Raw genomic sequence first — 13876 nt, 5'->3', positions numbered from 1 at the left:
CTAACGCCCACCAGACATTTTATATTTCCATGTAGCCAAATTGCAAACATAGTCTGTTCACAGCAGATTCACTAGTACAAGTGCGTGTTTAAGTACGCACACGTATTCCTAGACCACAGAATCGGTTATCTAATTGAACCGTGTAAAATAGTTGTTCAATACCCTAAAGGTCTGAAACGTGTTAATCTCTTGTCTCTTTGAAAATCATTTAGAAAATAGAGTTTCATGGTAACCACTGGGAATATTGAAACAAAAATTAATATTGTACCTAGTCTTCGATTATTATATATATGAAACTTTTAACGACACCGATACATTCTCAGTTAAAGTGCTAAAAGTTAATCGCCTCCTTTAAAAGTTACCTGAATTCGTTTTGCTTTCTCCTCTTGTTCCTTTTTGAGTCTGTCTTCCTCGGCTTGGACTGGGTCGACTGTTGTAGGAACAGTGGTCGTACCTGTTGTAGTGGTGCGACTGGCGGTTGTGGTGGTTTCCATTGTTGTTGTGTTCGGAAACGTAGTATTATCCCACATTTGTACTGTTGTAGACGCCCCTAATACCGTGAGAGGATCTCCCGCGAACTATAAACAATATACTAATGATAAATCTGAAATCACTCGGTATTCAGTGTTCTCAAACGTTCTATTCTTATATTGAAATACACGCCATTGTCATCGCCAATTTTGCGTTTAAAAGTTTTTGTTTTACTTTAGATATTCGTTGACAAATGGCGTAACAGCTTGAAATGAATAGATTGTTAGCGAAATGCATTTTAGAAATAAAATCTTTGATATGAAAGTAATAAAATAATATATATATACTCACATTCAGCGGAGAATCATTGATCAAAGAAACCATTGCTACGATCAACTGTTTGGCCTCCTGACTCTTGCCAGATAAGAGTAAATTAGATATTTCGTTGTTTTCACCAGACGCAAGTGTAATCAGGGAATCTACATCTTCATCTTTTGTTGGGTTCATTACCTTCAAATATACGGACACATTTAAGTAGCTCATTCGCGTTGAAGAAAAGTCTTAACTTTCAGTCACATTCAAATAAGATATCATAAAACTGTGACGGTATTGATAACAGAGTAATACACATAATACCTGAACCTCCAATGGGGTTTCAATATATTCTCCGATCGGGTTTTGGATTCTGACGATGATGTCGATAGTGTAGTTATGTTTACTGGGTCCCAGTGGAAACTGCGAGTCCGGTGTGTAAGGCTGTCGGCCATAGAACACCAGCTGATTGTGGTTACTATCCAGAGGACTCAACCAAAATGTATATTCCAAGTTTTCCTGATCCTCACCATGATTCTTCCAACCGTGACATGCAATCGTGAAAGTTGTCTCCAGAGCAAAACCTGTTAATATCATCAAAGAGATGCATTTGTTAGACGCATATTTTATTGCCGTAGTCAGTTGCCATATTCCAAAAATTAATTTGTTTTCAACTTATCACTAAACATTTTTAGCAGCATTGCTTTCTAAAGAAGATAGTGGATATAACATTGATCTAATAAGTACCTTTCTCGGGTATGACACTACACATACCACCGTATGGTGGGAGGTTGGTGACAAACTCGTACACAGTGAAAGAATCGGCGTATCCATGGATCTGTGCCTCCAGTTTTAGACGATATTTTCTGCCTCCTGTCAACGTCGCCGGTTTCAAAACCAAAACAGAACTTGATATGTCTGTAGAGAAAAAAGGTAAAATGTATCATCTCAATCAGATTGTGAACATATAAAATGAAACCAAGATTGAAACATCTTAATTTTGATATACAGTTCAAAGATATACTTTTGAAGTGAAACTTCAAGGCTAGGTCGGATATCGTCGAAAAGGAATACTTAAATTTGATTAAAGTTTAATAACCGTCAAAACCTACCTGCCACTGCAAAGTCGGGAAGTTCGACGACCTCTTCAAATGCCAATGTTGTTAAGTTTTGTAGGAATAGCGACCATTTATAGTGTATCGTATCAAATGGAGTACAGTCCCGACAACTTCCGAGTAGAAGAAATTCACCCGAAGGATTCATTTTTGAGTTACAGTTGATTTCACATCTACAAATAAAGTATTCAGGTTAAAATCCAGGCCAATTCAATTGTATTTACAAGTAAGTTTGCAATTTAATGGCATTTCTCCATTGTAACACACTAAAGTAGAAAATAAGTTATTTTTCAAAATTAAGTGTTCGGCGCCTTTTTTTCTTGCGCGAAGAACAATTCTTTATAAATAAAGCATATTCATATATATGTAACGACTCCTCACATCACATACTAATAACATTAGTGTTTTAACAGAATTGTGATACTAATTTGAACTTACTTGATATGTAACTGTTTCGGTTCTCCGTCTACCACAACTAACGTTTGCTGTGTTATCGATGTTCGTTCATCCTTCCGTACAACTACCTCAAATACATTTTCAGATTTGGGCTGAAATAAAAATGAATCCAAGGAGAATATGCCAGTCTCTATATCTAAGTTCCCGATTCCAGTTCCAAAACAACCCTCTCCCCAGGTCATATTTTGTCTCTCTTCAGTGGTCGGGATCTCAATAGTCGGTAAACTACCAGTGGGGAAGACTTCGTGTGCCAGACGACACCTCCATGAAAATGTTAACCCTGTTTTATTAGTAGTATCAAGAACGTCCGGGTCGTATGAATCTGTCAATGCGTCCATGTCAAATTCTGTGTTAAACCCAATACTTCTCATGATACCTCCTACGAAACTGGTGAACAGAGGCGTTTGGGTGATATTCAGGTATGTGAAGTGGACAGAGGAGAGGCCGTGGATCTCAAACATCGATACGTTTGATTCAATTTTATAGTGACCGGCTACAAAGGTGCTAGGCGGTAACAATATTCTGAAGCGATCAGTGGCCACAAGAGGTGCATGATACTCGTTAAAGATGTAGTCCAAATACGTCTTTCCTTCATCGATCTTGTAAATTTTCCATTCATAACTGACTTCCTGTGAAGCCTTGCAGTTCACTTCTGCCGTGCTTTCGAGAATGATTCGATCGGATCTATAGTAATGGACGGGAAGATCTATCTGCTGTCCTCCTCCTTCTATATGTACCTTAGGGTAAAAACAACTTATACCAGTGACAATTGATAAGTCAGTGACTGTCTGAGACGACACCGTATTAAAACCTGTCACATTTACCGTGAAGGTACCATTAGTTCGGTACATATGAGAATGTTCCAAAACACCAGTTGGCAACCAATTAGCATAAATATATTTATTTGTTCTAGCGATATCTTCACATAAACTCTCTCCGTATATAGTTTCTTGTGAACCGTCCCCCATATCCCAGATAAAGCATGAATTCGTTCCTGGACGTGCTAGTTCCAAAACGTACGTTATCGTCTCATAGGCGTCAGACGGTCCATTGTTACTTATGGTATGGATCTGCACTATCTGTTGTAAGGTGATGGTATCCTCAGCTATGTCATAAAACAGCTGGTTTGAAGCATTGAGTTTGATGCTGTAAGTGCCTGGATTATCAAACTTTCGCCTCATAACTTCGTCGGTGCTTGTTAAGGTGACACCGTCACCGCATATCAAATCGAACATGAGATTGTTACCACTAGATACAGAGGCGTTGATAATGATATCCCTCTCGAGTGGAAATATGTTACTTCTGCCTCCGTGTCCGTAGTTAGGCAGGTCAAACCTATCAGACATTGCATAATACCTCACAAAGGCAAGGCCCTTGACCTCGGTCAGTACCCATATTTCTAGGTTAGCTTTGGCTGTCCATACAGCGTTTCGGACCGTGAAGGTCACATCGTATAACCCTTTCTGTTGAAAGGTATGTGTGTTGGGAATCTGTTTATTGTAGAATATATCTTGCTCCAAGGACCCAGAGAGCACGTGTCCATCTTTGAAAGATATTTCGTATTTGGCATGTGATCCAACTTCGACATAGAAATCAAAATTCACCTGACCGTTGACAGGTATGTACAATTTGTTTGCATTGATTGACATTCCTTCTATTTTTCTTTGAATGGTAATCCAGTTAATCAACAGCACTGAATTCAACTTGTTGGAACAGTTGACAAACATTTCTATATCTCCGACTGAGCCCACATTGTCCCAGGAAGTATTTAGGTAGGTTGGGAATGAGTTGTCCATAATTTCAATGTAGACACTGGAGGCGTAGGTGTTATTAAGCATTATCAAACACACCATGTGAGATGGTGGATCTTCACCTCCGGTAAATGAAAGTTCGGAATAAACATCTCCAGGGGGAGACAATACAAGTGGATTAAATACCTCAAGTACAATGTCCCTCACGGGATTCTGTACGAAAATGAAAGGAGACACCGCTGTCTGAGTAGAATTGACATTTTTAGCGACAACGGTTACCATATAGGTATCCACTTTCGTATAAGTTAAAGGGATATGGACAGATGACTGCCCACGTCGGATGTTGTTCAGAGAGAGGGAAGAACTCTGGTTATTTCCGAAATCAACATTCAGTGATATGTTCGATCCCGTTAGTGTACGTATTGTAAGAACTATTTCCGTTCCTTTGGTGATCACGTTTTTACTGCTGGCGACACTTAAACCAGAAATAGGCTCCTCAATAATGAAGGTTTTCTTCGCGATAAGGAAACTGACCATGTTTGATATGTTTACAGTCGTCTGGTAAACCCCCGGATTGAAGGTGTGGGTAAAGGTGAAGTTCGAATTGTATTGCGTGTCACCGACGTATTCGTAAACAACGTTTCCATCACCAAACTCACAGTCTATGTGGATATTTGCAAACGGTGTCAAAGAATTGGATGTGATTAAGAACGCTATATCTCCCGGGTAATTTAGGTTCGTCTCTTTGCAGTCCAAAAGGAAGTTTTCGATAGAGTCTTGAACAAACACTTGATGACTGACCGTATCCTGAGAAACAGTGTTGTCAGCAGATATTGTGACAGTATAATTCCCGGCGACAGAATAACTGGAAAATAAATAACTGTTATTACTGTTCTATTTAATACAACATCACACTCATTATAAAAAGGTCAAGAGTCCAAGTGTCAAAGGACACACAATTTGAATATATCGAAGCCTCCCAAAACATACAGACATCCACACACGCAACATGTTGCATACAAGAGAAGCCGTCCTAAAATGACCCTAGCTGTTAAATTTTTGATTTCTGCATCTTCAAATTTATATTTATAGTCGTGTTAACCAATAATGGATACGAAACTCGGACAATTTTAAGGAAGAGAAAAAACGTTACATACAATACGGTATGAGATGAACTCTGCTAATGTTTCACCTGTGAGTAATTGTGACTGGAGAAAGAAAAGCAAGGCTCTCTGGATCCTCCACGACTACCATTCCCCCATCACCGTAGTTAGCAGTGTATTTGACGTGCGAGCCCCTGGTCAGTTGTAAAGTGAACACCACCGAATCTCCCACTCGATAGAAACTGAACTCAGTGGAGGCTGTAAACCCTGTGATCGGATCCTGATTGTTCTCGTTAATGACTAAAAAACAAATATCATGTTTAAATACCAACGACTGAAACCTCACTTTTTTATCATTAGTTTACACTATCGTATAGAAATATTTTTTCCGTTTGCAACCAAAGTGGTTTGAACACAAATAAATATGTTGAATGAATGCTGAGTAATAAGAGTAACGAATACCTGCACATGCCGTTCCGGGTGGCTGGTCATCACCCACTCCAATGTCCATGTAGCCAGTAAAGCACGAACAAGTATATACACCAGAGGTCTGGGTACACGTGGAGTAAGATGAACAACTGTTCCAATCCTCATCGTCACACTCGTTTATGGCTGTCAGTAAAGCAACACCCTTTTTACAACATTTGATCTGACACATGCATTCCGTATCATTCATAATGCAATGCTTCAGATATTTAAAGAACATGTCGACTACTACCCAAGTTGGTTTAGAAATTCAGAGGTGAAAGGATATTAGTAATATGCTTGAACTAGCCAGGAAATATTCAAATGAACAGCTTACCTATTACGGATATGTCTTCGGGTAGAACCTCGAGTCCCTCTGATCTTAAAACAGGGATCCCTGATTCCAGAGAATCCACAATGTCTGTCTCCTGAGCCGTACTGTCAACGTGGAAGTACACGCTGGACACTATAATGATACTTCCGTCGGCATATCCACCTATCGATGTTCCAAGATAATTGTCTCCGAATCCAGAATCGGAGAAAATCCTGGCAACCTATCATAAATAATAACGAAACATTACAAATGTCATCATTTCTTATAATTTGGTTACGAATGAACAAAGAAGAAGTTTTAAGATAATTCCGTACCTCTTTTGTCTTTTTTGATTCATTGAATTATTCATAATTTCACATAGCAAGGACACAATAAACAATGTATCAATCTCTCCCGGGGTTCATTGCGGTCCCACATTAACCCCTATCAACGGCTCACGGACTGGCTTCTGGTGACTAGGGTCACAGGATATTCCGTCGTGACGATTGTTTCATACATGGCATTTCTTTATATATGACGTCGCAGTGAATGTTTTTAAAACGGCGGTCGTCGTATGCAAATCGTGACTATTTGCTTACAAGTAAATTTTGTGTACTCACAAAATAGTTGTTTGGTTATTTTTGAATGATATAATTATCTCCTGTCAGAACTAGCAGTCTTTTAAAGGCAAATGATACAAATGGAAACTTAGAATATTTATCAAAGAAAGAAGTATGCGTTCCAAATATGTTTTTCAAGAATCTTAAAATTACTGTGGGTCGTTTACAGAGATGAGGAACGCAATGCACACAGGGACAGATTGATAACGTATATTTGATAGAGTGGCACAAAGGGATACAACTCTATCTGATAAAACATAATACACCTACCGACGCAGTGTAGGAGAACGTCATTGCCGTGTATAGTTGAGAGCCAGCATCAGTTAACTCATCCGTGAAAACAGCGTCACTGTCATTCACCTTCAGTACTCGTATTGTAGTGTTAAATACTCTGGCATCTGTCAAATAAAATCATACAATGTTTGTATAACAAGTGCAATTTAACAAGAAATGGTTTTGTATGTGACAATTATGTCTAACTTACTATTTGATAAATAATGATTCCACGTTTCATCATAAAATATCCTGAAACAATGTTTTTTGCAATAGATTACAGGTTTCAGAACTAAAAAGAAATTATATCAATGTATGTTCTCACAACTTCTATACAATGTATCAGACAAGTTTTGAAAGAACAAACAACGCAATAAAATGCTTTAAACCCATACCAAAGTGTTATTTAGCTAACTGTAACTCGGTGTTATGATGATGGGGCCAACTTGGTTTGAAAATAAAAGTTTTAAAATCTTTAAATAACATTACAGCGAAATTGATGGAGAAAAAACCCACTAAAATTCCTCATTGTAACTTTCAACGAATTCATGAAAGGTATCTGAATTTAGTTGACATAAAGAACTACTGTTGATAAGTTAAACAGAAAGTGATATTACCTAGACATTCGTAAGGTGATTTCTGGTAAAATCCATTTTCACAAACGCAAGTGTAATTGCCAAGGATATTCTGACATTTTGAATGACTCGGGCATGGACCACTAGTGCATTCGTTGATATCTGAAAAGTAAACCACGTCATGTTTGGTAAGTTAATACAATGATTTGATATTTTAGATTGGTGAAAGATTAAGTAAGATACAGTATTGATTTCATTCTAGTATGTTATGGAGATAAGCCGAAAACTGTACAATATGTGGGAGAGAGAACTGTATCAAGGCCCGTCAGAGCCGGGATCTGTCCTGTCTCCCACATATTGTACAGTTTGAGGCTTATCTCTAACTTAAAACATAGCGAGTCTTTGTGTTAATAAAGTACATTTTTATTTCTAAAATAAGCCATTTTTGCCTTTGTGTATGAGCTCAGGTAACTGTATCAACGTGCATTCAACCAAGATAAATCCGATATAGACAATGGCAACATAGAATTACCTTTGCCTGTGTTATATGTGATGAATAGCATTCATGAACAGAATGCATGAATCATGCTTTTTGGTTGGACAACTGTCTGTAAATTCATTTTCACCAAGTCTGCCAACAGTGATGGAGGGATATTACTTTCTCAATTCAAATGATATATTAAGATGGCTTTAGTAACTTTTATTGCTAAAAGAACATTTCCTTCCAATGTCTGATGTGGTAAAGAAATGACATATGAAACTAGACTTGCAATTCAGACGTTTTTTGAAAGCGTCTTAATTGCTAAAATAATCGCATTTAACAGTGATTTTAGGCCAGTAGAAAACAGTCTGTGTCCCCAGAACTTTCATTGAATTCAGAGGATTTAAAATTTCGACTTCTTTAGGGACAATTTTGGATTTATTTATACCATGTGCAATTGTATTCAACAAGCCAATGGGATTTAGGTGAAATTCTGAAATGTTGTTGAAACAACACCAAAATAAGTGTAAAACTACAGAGTAGATGATTTGGAAATTCAAAAGTGGTGTACAAAAACAAGAAGGTTTCAGAAAGCAGAAATTGGAGTTAATGCTGTAGATAAGTGTTAAATGGTGAATTCATTATAAGGTGGAAAACTCTATATGGGATATATACAGACATTATGTGGATGTGTTTAATTCCGCATCAATAGAGGATTGAATTCTCTTCATATTCACTGTATGGGATTTTTTTCGTAATTTGGATTAAAAAATAATAGAATATTTCGGCAGGTTGTGTGTTGTGTGTAAACATAATTATGGGATTGTGCCCGGAGACATATACTCAGCCGTATTGTGTAACTCTTATATTAGAGTCACATATAAGACAGTAAAAGGTAACGTATAGGACAGTTATTGGTAATGGTCCGATAATTCGGGAGTTAAAGTACAGAAACAACAATAGATGAAATCACGACTATGTTTTAATTAATGATGTATGAACACACAAAAAGTTAACATAATGGACACTTGTTTTTAATACCAATGATATATACGTACCGACGCAAGTATTGCCGTCCATCCTGAAGCCAGGGAGACATAAACACTGGTAACTACCCAGAGTATTGGTACAGGTGGCAAAGTCCATACAAGGTGACCACAGGCATTCATTTACATCTACATAAACAGATAAAGACGTGTTTTAGGGTAATTTAGTGTATTGGATGCGGAAAGTCAGACCCACGTTTAAATCACATCCGACAACATAATACAGACGAAATAAAATTCGTATAATATGTCCATTGGAAGTGTAAATGTTCTTTTGCTTGAAGAAAAAACTATTCCAAATCGTAAATCTTGTCATCGGAACCAAGATCTCAATCATGAAGCTTGTAACATAATATTCTACAATTCGTTTTCTGGGATATTCAAGACAGTTTCTTCCCCCGTAAGATATTTCTGGATGAAAGAATCAAAGTAACCAAGTATATTTCACCCATGCAGTATGGTGTGCATGGCATGGTTTGAAGGATAAAGCATACATTCGTTCTACACTTGTATGCATGGATATATGTTCACTATAGTTTAACAGCTGCATTATCTACCTTAACATTACTTCAATACACAAGACGTGTTTTACAATCCAATATGTATGACATACCATTACAAGACCCGCTATCCACCATTACATAACCAGTGTCACATGTACAAGTGTAGCTACCCGCCGTATTGTCACATGCTGAATTACTAGGACACGGGGGAGGATCATCGTTACACTCGTTTATATCTGAAATTTAAAGGAGGATATCTTTTTAAGGATCGATAACCCAGTTAAGGTGAGATAACTTTGATAAAGGAAAGAAACCCATATTAAAGATTAATAATGATAGATAACCCAATTAAAGGGAGATCACTTTAATAAAGGAAAGAAAACCCTATTAAGATAGATAACTCAAATGAGGAGAGTCAACTCGTGTAACAAACTGGGCATTAAGAATAAATCAAAGACATCTTCAATATATATACTATCTCATTCAGATATTTTATACAAAAAGTTTTTTACAAAAAGTATACAGACCTTCACATTCCGTTCCTATATCGATATAGCCTGTATGGCAAGTACAGGTATAACTACCAGGTATGTTGGTACAGTTAGCGTTAGATGAACACACTCCATACAGACACTCATTGATATCTGAAAATAAGACAATGTATATCTAGAACAGATCATCATTAAGGGTCTGAAGACAAAATAATAAAGAAAATGAATTAACTATCATAAATGGTTATGCTTTTATGTTTTGGATTAGGTAAAAATTTATAAATACCTTGACAGTTGTTATTGATGCTGGTATAGCCAGGTGTACACGAACACTGGTAGCTTCCCTTTGTGTTGAGACAGTCTGCATTCTCTCCACACACACCAGATAGACATTCATTTATATCTAAACAATTTAAACAAAGAAACCCAATCGAAAGAAAATACAGTTTGTAATTATTGTAAAGAACTTGACATGGTTTGAGACAAACAAAAATATCAATTGCACTTTAAAGTGAACCTCTACATCATGGTTATAGATATGTGGTTCAATGCCTATCAAAGATACTTAGATAAATATTTTGAAAATGAAAGAGACTGTTGGCTAAGGCTTAGTTTGCACATTCTGGTCTGATATACAAGTATCGAATAACTCTAAATTGTAGTTGAAGGGGAATGAAAATTACTACGTGATAATCATGAATTCGTTGTAAGCGTTATAAACGTGTTTTAATGTATACCAACCTTCGCAGTAAGTGGATCGGTCCAAGAAGCCCTCTTCACACACACAACTGTAACTACCATCTGTGTTACTGCATTGAGAATTAGAATGACATATCCCTGGTGTTTTGCACTCGTTCACGTCTGAAAATGGCATAACAGTTAACATAATATAACAGAAAACAAAAAGAAGTTTAGAAAATGTGAGATCGCACCATATCAACAACAAAGGTGAAATGAAAGAAGGTGATGATATCTTACCTTCACATATGTCATTGACCTTGTTGTAGCCAGTCAGACAAACACACAGATGTCCACCGTCAATGTTCACACAGTCCGAGCTAGCAGGACAGGTGCCTGGATTAACTTCGCATTCGTTAATGTCTAAAATATATCAAACATATGAAAATAGCACTTATAAAATCATAAAGCGTCCCATTGTTATTATATGTTCTCTTTCAAACGGTCTCTGTTCACCTTTTCGAAGGAAGCTGTCCTATGATATTCTTCCGTAGAAATATGATCAATTTAATTTCTTAATAAAATGAATAAGATTTGTCATAAAGGCTACAAAGTACGTGTAACAAGAGGCCCATGGGCCTTAACGGTCACCTGAGTTAGAATATATGATGAAACAAATAATGAAAAAATTAAAGACATATAAACACTATATACTGGGCCTTGAAGTTGGTCAGTGATTTATAAATTTGACTTTTTAGACAATGAAGAGTATTTGCTTCCATCAAACCTGTGAACTGAGAGGTATTTTTTTTTTAATTTTAATTGCCCCTCTGGTCCCCCAGAGGGTCATCAAGGACGGATATGGATGTTAAAATGCTATATCTTAGGCTAATAATTCTAATCAAGTTTGACTAATTTCCTACGAAAATTGGGCAAATAATGTTCATAAATATGTTTTTCCTATATAAACTAAAGTTAACTTGACCCCTCCCCAGGGGGTAACGTGAGACCCCAAGGTCATATAATTCACAATTTTTATAAAACCCCTTAAGACCTTTCTATCTATAATAATTTGATTGTACTATATCCAGAATTTTAGAAGATTTTTGAAGTTTTAACCTATTTGACCCTTTTTTAGCCCCGCCCCTCTGCCCCCAGGGGGTCGGCCAGGACCAATGTGGATATGATGTTAAAATGCTATCTCAGGCTAATAATTCTAACCAAGTTTGACTCAATTCCTATGAAAATTGAGCAAAAAATGCTCATAAATGTGTTTTTCCTATATAAACTGTAGTAAACTTGACCCCCTCCCCAAAGGGAAATGTGAGACCCCAGGGTCATATAATTTACAATTTTTATAAACAAACTTTAAGACCTTTTCATCTATAAAGTGTATTTGATTGTACCATTTCCAGAATTTTAAAAGAATATTTTTGAAGTTTTAGCCTATTTGACCTTTTTTGGCCCCGCCCCTCTGCCCCATTGGGGTCGGCCTGGACTAATATGGATATGATATTAAAATGCTATCTCAGGCTAATAATTCTAACCAAGTTTGACTCGTTTCCAATGATAATTGAGCAACAAATGCTCATAAATGTGTTTTCTCTATATAAACTATAGTAAACTTGACCCCCTCCCCAGGGGGAAACGTGAGACCCCAGGGTCATATAATTCACAATTTTTGTAAGGGACCTTAAGACCTTTCTATTTATGAAAAGTATTTGGTTCTACCATTTCCAGAATTTCAGAAGAAGATTTTTGAAGTTTTAGCCTATTTAACCCCTTTTTAGCCCCGCCCCTCTGCCCCCAGGGGGGTCGGCCAGGACCAATGTGGATGTGATATTAAAATAGGATAATAATTCTAACCAAGTTTGACTCGTTTCCAATGAAAATTGAGCAAAACATGCGCAAAAATATGTTTTCCCAATATAAACTATAGTAAACTTGACCCCCTCCTCAGGGGGAAACGTGAGACCCCAGGGTCATATAATTCACAGTTTTTGTAAGGGACCTTAAGACCTTTCTATTTAGGAAAAGTATTTGATTCTACCATTTCCAGAATTTCAGAAGAAAATTTTTGAAGTTTTAGCCTATTTGACCCTGCCCCTAAGGCCCCTGGGGGTCAGTCATAGAAAATTTGTTAATAGGATTAAATGGCCATCTCATACTGATAATTCTGACAAATTCCTATTACAAATGACCAAATAATGCGCAAAAATGTGTTTTTCCAATATAAACTATAGTAAACTTAACCCCCTCCCCAGGGGGAAACTAGAGACCCCAGGGTCATATAATTCACAATTTTTGTAAAGGACCTTAAGACCTTTCTATCTATGAAGAGTATTTGATTCTACCACATCTGTGAGTGGAGAAGAAGATTTTTTTAAATTTTAGTCAATTTAACCCCTTTTGGCCCCTCCCACAGCCCCCTGGGAGGTGGGGGCCATATAATTCACATTTTTGATTGGCCTTATGCCTAAGAAGGTTAGTACAAAATTTCATTGAATTTGCTTCAGCAGTTTTGGAGAAGAAGTCGAAAATGCAAATTGTTTACGGACATACGACGCACGACGGACGACGGACGACGCACGACGACGGACAAAAGGCGATTAGAATAGGTTACTTGAGACCTATGAGACCTAATAAAAGGCTATAAAGTATACGGAAGATTGTACACACCTTCGCATGTGTCACCAACACTGACGAAACCGTCGAAACAGGTACAAGTGTAGCTTCCGTTTGTGTTGTTACAGTGAGCGTTACCATGGCACGGGAAGCTCAGACACTCGTTTTTATCTATAAACATAATCATGATACAAATTGTAATTTCAATAAATCCAGTAATTTCATCTCATCGTGCATTGATATAATGTTGACGTCGTTGGTTTTCTTTCTTTTTATATTGCTGTTCTGAACAAAAGAGATATATTGTAACCTATTGTTAAGTCAAAACTAGCCAAAAAACTAAATCTTGCAATCCTCGATGAAGCAAATCTGCAACAACTTGTTTGGTAAACTAGTACACTATGATTGCAGATATAACATCTTTATAACTACTATTTACCAGGAACCTACCTGTACATCCACCGTCGACCATCGTGTAGCCCGGATTACAAACACACTCGTAGCTACCAGGAGAGTTGTAACACTGAGCATGATCTCCACATGGGCTTCCCAAGCATTCGTTGACGTCTGTGTCACGATATAATGTTATCTAGTCTAA

The 13876-nt window shown here is 37.2% G+C and overlaps 1 protein-coding gene across 1 annotated transcript in view; it reads right to left on the bottom strand.

The window, feature by feature from the left end:
- Window positions 1-13750, bottom strand: part of LOC138324295 (polycystin-1-like protein 2) — a 28953-nt gene extending 15203 nt beyond the window's left edge. Inside the window, exons 1-19 of the mRNA XM_069269376.1 lie at window positions 13729-13750; window positions 13333-13449; window positions 10954-11076; window positions 10717-10836; window positions 10262-10378; window positions 10012-10128; window positions 9595-9720; window positions 8994-9110; window positions 7497-7616; window positions 6877-7004; window positions 6011-6227; window positions 5671-5820; window positions 5298-5508; window positions 2337-4970; window positions 1896-2071; window positions 1531-1701; window positions 1108-1367; window positions 823-981; window positions 363-578 (exon numbers count right to left, since the gene is read on the bottom strand). Of these exons, the coding sequence (XP_069125477.1) occupies window positions 363-578; window positions 823-981; window positions 1108-1367; window positions 1531-1701; window positions 1896-2071; window positions 2337-4970; window positions 5298-5508; window positions 5671-5820; window positions 6011-6227; window positions 6877-7004; window positions 7497-7616; window positions 8994-9110; window positions 9595-9720; window positions 10012-10128; window positions 10262-10378; window positions 10717-10836; window positions 10954-11076; window positions 13333-13449; window positions 13729-13750 (5301 nt within the window). The remainder of the gene's footprint in view (window positions 1-362; window positions 579-822; window positions 982-1107; window positions 1368-1530; window positions 1702-1895; window positions 2072-2336; window positions 4971-5297; window positions 5509-5670; window positions 5821-6010; window positions 6228-6876; window positions 7005-7496; window positions 7617-8993; window positions 9111-9594; window positions 9721-10011; window positions 10129-10261; window positions 10379-10716; window positions 10837-10953; window positions 11077-13332; window positions 13450-13728) is intronic.
- Between the last annotated feature and the right edge of the window lie 126 nt (window positions 13751-13876).

Source organism: Argopecten irradians, chromosome 5 (assembly GCF_041381155.1).
Source record: "Argopecten irradians isolate NY chromosome 5, Ai_NY, whole genome shotgun sequence".
NCBI classification, from domain to species: Eukaryota; Metazoa; Mollusca; class Bivalvia; order Pectinida; family Pectinidae; genus Argopecten; species Argopecten irradians.
This window is presented reverse-complemented; position numbering and strand designations above follow the sequence as displayed.